This window comes from Microtus ochrogaster, chromosome 18 (genome assembly GCF_000317375.1).
Source record: "Microtus ochrogaster isolate Prairie Vole_2 chromosome 18, MicOch1.0, whole genome shotgun sequence".
Lineage (NCBI taxonomy): Eukaryota > Metazoa > Chordata > Mammalia > Rodentia > Cricetidae > Microtus > Microtus ochrogaster.
This window is the reverse complement of record NC_022020.1, coordinates 58,266,487-58,273,484: the sequence shown is the minus strand read 5'-3', so window position 1 is coordinate 58,273,484 and position 6,998 is coordinate 58,266,487. Positions and strand designations below refer to the sequence as shown.

The following is a 6,998-nucleotide window of genomic DNA, read 5'->3' as shown; positions in this document are numbered from 1 at the left end:
CCCCCCTTTACCCTTCCTCCTCCATAACCCCCTGAATAAACATTCAACCTCACCCTATATGTCGTGTCTATCCATGTTTCTGTCTTCTGCCCGCCCTCCATGTGTCTCCCTGCCTGGAACCAGCCATTGCTGGGGACCAGCAGCCGTCTCTGCCTGGGGCCCACTGCCTGCTGCCACATGACCCGCCACCACTGCTCTGGGACCAGCAGCTGTCTCTGCCTGGGACTGGCTGCTCCCAGGGCCCGCTGCCTGCCACCACACGGCCCGCCGCCACCATTTGGGACCTACAGCATTTCTGCTGCCTACTGCCGCGGGGATCTTGCACCATTTTTAAAAAAGAACAACAACATCCACTTAAGAGGATTGTTGTAAGGACTGCATAAGTATCCATGGCAACTGCCTGGCACTGTGAATGACACACAGGAAGGGCGCACTAAATGCTAACTTGTTGCAGAGAAGGGAGTACTGAGCACTGGCTGGCATCACCATTAACACTGTTGTCATCACTACTGCACATGTTCACTTCCCTCTTGACGTGAAAGTTCCTCAAAAGGGAGTGACTGGGTTCTGCATGTCTTATGTTCTCCATAACCCCACCCATAACTCCTCTCAATAAAATTGAATCATAAATTGTGAGTGATGCAGATATTGTTCTTAAGAAACCTACTGCCTGAGGTTCTCATTTCCTTTTGTTTTTTGAGACAGGGTTTTTTTTTTTTTTTGGTTTGTTGTTGTTGTTATTGTTTATGTAGTCCTGGCTGTCCTGAAACTCACTATGTAGACCAGGCAAAGCTCAAACTCACAGAGATCGGCCTCTACTCGGCTTGCCTCTGCCTCTGCTGGGGTTAAAGGCAATACCACCAAACGGCTTGGGATCCTCATTTCTAACCCAGGACAGTTTCATAGCCCAGGATTTTATGCTTACCCTTCTCACTTACATCATCCAATAGAGCCCTGGTCTGAAGAGTGATATCTACGAAGAAGGAGCCTAGGCGTTGGCCCTGGATCTTGCCCAGCATGATGGTCAGAGTCTTCATGCTCTCGTGGATAACGTCAGAACTCACGGGGTCATACAGCCCGTGCACCAGGAGGGCAAGGAAAACTTTCTTGTACTTTCTCACCTGCTACAGAGGTTGGAAAAGCATTAGTATCACATACTCAAACACACACTCATACTCTCTCACACACACTCACACTCATACACACATACTCTCATACACTCACACACACTTATACACACCTCTCTCTCTCTTTCTCTCTCTCTCTCTCTCTCTCTCTCACACACACACACACACACACACACACACACACACACACACACACACTATTCAAATTAAAAAGCAACTCCATTCCTAATCTTCCAGTAGCCCCAAGTTGGGACTGAGAGGCTCTGGCTATCTTTCCTTTCTTCTTTAAATTAATATTTTTTTGTTAAGGTAAAAAGGAATACAGGGTTTCATTATGACTTTTTAACATATATATCATTGTTCGGTCATGTTCTCTCATGTTCATTCTCCCACTACCCTCCCCGTCCTCCCTTGGTGTAGGAGGTTCTTCTGTTCATGTGTTGTTGTCATTGGTTAATGAATAAAGAAACTGCTTTGGGCCTGATAGGACAGAACTTAGGAAGGCAGAGAAGACAGAACTGGATGCTGGGAAGAAGGGCAGAGTGAGAGACACCATGGATTTTCTGCCTGAGACGGACACTGGTTAGAATCTTGCCAGTAAGCCACAGTCACGTGGTGATACACAGATTAATGGAGATGGGTTAAATTAAGATGTAAGAATTAGCCAATAAGAAGTTAGAGCTAATGGGCTAGGCAGTGTTTAAATTAATACAGTTTCTGTGTGGTTATTTCGGGGGCTAAGCTAGCTGGGCAGCAGGGATAAACATGTGGCCCCGCTCCTTGTAACACTCCCTTCCCCCACTCTTCTTGCTGCTCCCCTCCTTCCTCACAAGCAGTTCTCTGTGTTCATGCCATCCACGTGTGTGTATGTATATATGCTACACGCTCACACTTTCTTCTGAATCTGCTACCAACTCTTGTCCAAATACAAATGTTTCTAGTAATCCAGCCCAAGAGCCCTCCTAGCTCTTCGAAGAACAGAAAGGACAAACAGGAATAAGGCCTCTGGGTCATGGAGCTAGTGTAGTACTTCAAGAGCAGAGAGGGTGGACAAGAGTATTCTAGGGCCCTTCAGAGAGCTGGGTGTCTTTGTAATGGAGAGGACATAAAATGGTATCCCTGTGGACAGGCGCTATGGACAGGGTATGAGAGTGGTTCTTACTAAACAAACATTCTGAGACAATCATTCAGACTCTCAAGGAGAACAGCATGAACCTGTGTCAGTCAGTCCCGTAACTCATTTCCCAAAGCTGACAGAACTGAGGTATGCCAGCTTGAGACGACCTTGAGTGAGTCACATCCTTACGTAATCTGTCCTCCTGTGTAAAAAGAACCAGTGGCTTGCCTCTAGCCTGAAGTGACAAAAGTAACCAGATGTCTCTCCTGCTTGCTAAGCTACATTATGCAAGACTCCCATAGAGTAGACAGGAGCAAGAGACACCTTGAAGAGAGAGGTTAGCATGTTTTGAGAGTGTGGATCCTGGGTAAAGGGGGGTGGCCCCCAGCAGACAGCCAGCAAGGGAAGAGAAACCTCAGTTCTACCATTGGAAGAACCAGTTCTGCAAAAAGCCATTCTTGGAAAAGCACCCTGAGCTTCTGGAAGCCACAGTCTAGCCAACAGTGGTTTGCAAGATCCTGAGCTATGGATCCAGCTCATACTCAGGCCCCCAACACAGATAGCACTGTTTACTGCTAGGTCTGTGTGAGTTGTTACAGTGTTAGCAATCCATGCTGTGGGGACTCCATGCCTTCAGGGCTCAGAGTCTTAGGAAGGCAGTCTCAACTCCACCTCCCCTACCTTGTCAGGGGCTTCACGGGCCAAGGTGCCCAGGCCTTTCATTGCCAGATGGCGCTTTTTAGCATTAGGATCCCGGGCTCTTTCTGCCAAGATGAAAAACACATTCTTCAAAGGTTCCTGCTTCCGCAACCTCAGTTTCCAAGAGACCTGGGTGGTGGGTCAAAAGTGTGTTAATTCAGAGGCTGGGAAGATGGTCCAGTCGGTAAAGTGCATGAAGATCAGAGCACCCTCATAAGACACTGGGTGTAGCAGTGCATGCCTAGAATCTCAGCACTGGGAAAAACAAAGAACTCGGAAGTTCTCTGGCCAGGCATCCTAGCCAAACCAGTGAGCTCCAGTCTAGTGCGAGTGGAGCACAATGAAGAAGACACCTGAAGTTGAGACATCTAGCATGCTACACACACACGCAGAGAGAGAGAGAGAGAGAGAGAGAGAGAGAGAGAGAGAGAGAGAGAGAGAGAGAGAATGAATCCAAAAGGGCTCAGACTCATACTCTGAACTCAGCTCCAAACATCTCTCTCTAAAGAAAATGCTATTTTGCCTATTCAAATTTCTTTTCTTCTAAACTAAAGATAAGTAAACACGTGTGCCCCCCTCTGTGTGTGTGTGTCGCTGGGGAGACACACAGTAGTAAACTGTGTGATGGAGGCTAAGAGGAAAGGAGACTGTCATTGAGACACAGGTCCCTTTTCTAGCATATGCTATGTTATTTCTCCTCTCTGAAAAGTTCTCTGACCCTCTTCCTCCTCCAAGTCCTTCTCATCCTTCTGCTGTCCTTTTAACTAAACAAAATGAATGACATGTTTGTATGATACCTGCTTTCTCCAATTTGTCTCTTCTAATTCTGTCTTGATTCTTTTGCAGTTGGGTTGATGTCCCTGCCTCTCCATCCAGCAATATGATAAATCCTGAGAGACCTTTCTCAATAGTCACTGTCCCCAACCCCTCACTAGCATGTGACTCAATTGGCAACATCTCAACAAATATCAGTTACACATATGTAAACATCTCAGGACATTTGGAGGTTGTCCCAACATCTGAATTCATTAGATGAAGCAGAAAAAGCGAAAACACCACAATGGGGAAGCACTGTGCTTCTACACAAAATTCCATACTTCTAAAACTAAACACTAAGTAACTGTAAGACAAGAGATAAGACATAGATAAAATAGAAGACAGATCAAGATATAGGCTACCTTTCTCATGATCAGATGAGCTGCCTCCTAGAGAACAGATGAGCAACAATGACAAGAAGGCACTAGTGTTCCTCAGGGCACAGAACTAGGCAGCCCACATTAGAATCAGACCCCAGACAATGAAAGCTCCCAATTAGGGACCAGGGAGATGATGAGTAAGACACTTCCCATGCCACCATAAAGACCTGAGATTGAGCCCCAGGTAAAGCCAGGCACAATGGTGCCTGTCTATAATGCAAATTTCCTATGGCAAGACGGGAGAAGGAGAATCCCAAGGTGCATGAGATGACTGCTGTGTGGTAAGCAACAAAAAGAGAGGCCTGGTCTCAAAAGAGGTGGAAGGTGAGGACAGACATCCAAGATTACCCTCTGACCTCCACATGTGCACCATGACAAAAAAGCCCTTGCATTTATACCGGGATGGGGAGAGGGAGGGAGGGAGGGAGGGAGGGAGAGAGAGAGGGAGAGAGAGAGAGAGAGAGAGAGAGAAAGAAGAGAGAAAGAAGAGAGAAAGAAGAGAGAAAGAAGAGAGAAAGAAGAGAGAAAGAAGAGAGAAGAGAGAATGCCAAAGATAAAGCTAGCCCCATCCTCTGGAAGGAAGCAGGAATGGATGCAGGGTCCAGGTCCAGATCAGGCTGCTTGCTCAGCACTGTGAGGAAGACCTTGTAACTTTCCAGCATCGCTATTTCTGAGTATTTATTACAGTTCCTTTTTTTCTTTTAAACTTTTGAGTTAGCAGCAAGCTGAATCCTTCTTATTTCAACTTCTTATAAGCACCCTCTATCCCTGTTGAAAGAAGTCACTGCACGGCCCCCAGAAGGAGCCCAGGCATAGCAGTTCTAGCACAGAGCAAGCAGGTGCCATCTTACACCGTGGCGACATCGTGGTGGGAAGGGACACTGGTGTCTGACCTTGGAAAAGAAAGATCGCACCAATGTCCTTCTCTTCCTGGGTTGGGAAGCGGGGACGGGAGGGGGCCGGCTCAGGACTCTCTGTGTCTGTTCCATGAAGCTAAAAGGAAAGGAAAAATATAAAGAAAATCACTGTTATGACTCACAAACACGCGTGTGAAGTGTCAGTGCCAATCACATTCCCAACCAACAGATCCCAGCCCTCTTAAGCAGAGACACATTGGGCCAGCTGATTGGGTTGAACATAGAGGGAGGTGGGGATTTGTTTTCCCTATTTTTTGTTTTTGAGCATGCTTTCTTGGTCAGAAGGCAACAGGAAGTCATAAAAACACATCTAGTTACAGATCGGTGCCTGTCTTAGTTACGGTTTCTATGGCTGTCAAGGGATACCATGAAGGAAGACATTTCATTGAGGAAGCAGCTTACAGCTTCAGAGGTTCAGTCCATTATCATCAAGGCAGGGAGCATGGCGGCATGCAGGCTGGAGGAGCTGAGAGTCCTCTATCTTACAGGCAACAGGAAGTTTACTGAGATACTGGGCAGTATCCTGTACATAGGAAACCTCAAAGCCCACCCCTGCAGTGACACACTTCCTCCAACAAAGCCACACCCACTCCAACAAAGCCACACCTCTTAATAGTACCACTCCCCATGAGAATAGGAGACCAATTACATTCAAACTACCACAGTATCCTGTTGTGGGGTATTTGTTCACACTGACACTCCGAGACTGCCAATAAAGTTTATCTTGAATCAGAGAGTAGAGTCAATTGGCTGACCAGAATTAGCCATGGAGATTTTGGAGAAGAGAGATATGGGGATATAGGAAGTAGCTGGGAGGGCTTTAAAAAGATGTGTAATCCTTTTCAATTTGAGGAAGCGTGGAGAGTCAGGCTCAGCTGATCATTCCTCCATTGCTCTTTGGATCTATGAGGTATTTACCCCAATATCTGACTCCTGGATCTTATTTAATAAAAGAACAATGTAAGTAATCGCTTCAGTGGCCAATACTTCTGATCAGAAAGAAGCTATTTCCGCCAGGGACTCGCTACTATTGGGTTGTCCAATCCATTTCCAAAACACAAACATATGTGTCAGCCCTGGATGCATGTCCGTGAGCAATATTAAGTGGACTCGGTAGGTTGTATGTGTGTATACATATTGTATATACATACAACAATAATAAGTAAAGAAGAGAGCATGGATTTTGGAGGGACAGTGGGGCCACAACACAAGAGGAGTTAGGGGGTGAGAGGGATGGGGGAGATAGACACACAGCACTCATTCATGCAGTTCTCAAAAACACCTCTTCACTCCCTAGGCTCTGGGCCCCATTTCTCCTTTATCACTGGTCAACAGATCTCCCTGTGTCCCTACAATGGGAACTAAAGTTAAACACAGAAAAATGGAGATGAGGAGATGGTCCCGTCAGGAAAGAGCTTGCTGTACAAGATGTGGAGCTGCGTTTGAATCTGATGTGGGTGTCTTGCTGTATGCTGTGAATATGTTTTATCACCATTGGTTAATAAAGACACTGACTTGGCCAATAACCAGACAAAATAGAGCCAGGCAGGAAATCAAAAAAAAAAAAAAAGATAAATGGAAAAAGAAGGCAGACTCGGGCTGCCACCAGCAGCCACTGGGAAAGCAAGGTGTGGGTAACAAGCCACGAATCTCGTGTTAAAATATAAACTAATTTGTAAGAGCTAGTTAATAATAAGCCCGAGCTAATAAACCAGGTGGTTTATAATTAATATTAAGCCTCAGAGTAGTTATTCAGGACTTGACAGGCAGGAGAGAAACCTCTAGTTATACCAGCACCCACAGAAAAGCCAGGCATGGCAGAACACCCTTGTCATCCCAGGATTTGGGAGGCAGAAAGAAGAGGATTCCCTGGGGCTAGCTAGCCAGCCAATTTAACCAAATTGTGAGTTCCAGGTTCAATGAAAAGCCCTGTCTCAAAAAA

The 6,998-nt window shown here is 46.1% G+C and overlaps 1 protein-coding gene across 5 annotated transcripts in view; it reads right to left on the bottom strand.

The window, feature by feature from the left end:
• Mro (maestro) overlaps positions 1-6,998 on the bottom strand; it is a 19,547-nt gene that overhangs the window by 2,447 nt on the left and 10,102 nt on the right. For 3 of the 5 annotated variants that reach the window (XM_013349462.2, XM_026783640.1, XM_005356257.2), the window contains 3 exons: positions 5,033-5,132; positions 2,926-3,072; positions 939-1,124 (listed from right to left, as the gene is read on the bottom strand). In XM_013349462.2, coding sequence (XP_013204916.1) covers positions 939-1,124; positions 2,926-3,072; positions 5,033-5,128 — 429 coding nt within the window. In that variant the 5' untranslated portion in view covers positions 5,129-5,132. The remainder of the gene's footprint in view (positions 1-938; positions 1,125-2,925; positions 3,073-5,032; positions 5,133-6,998) is intronic. The other 2 variants (XM_013349463.2, XM_013349464.2) reach the window with 2 other exon arrangements.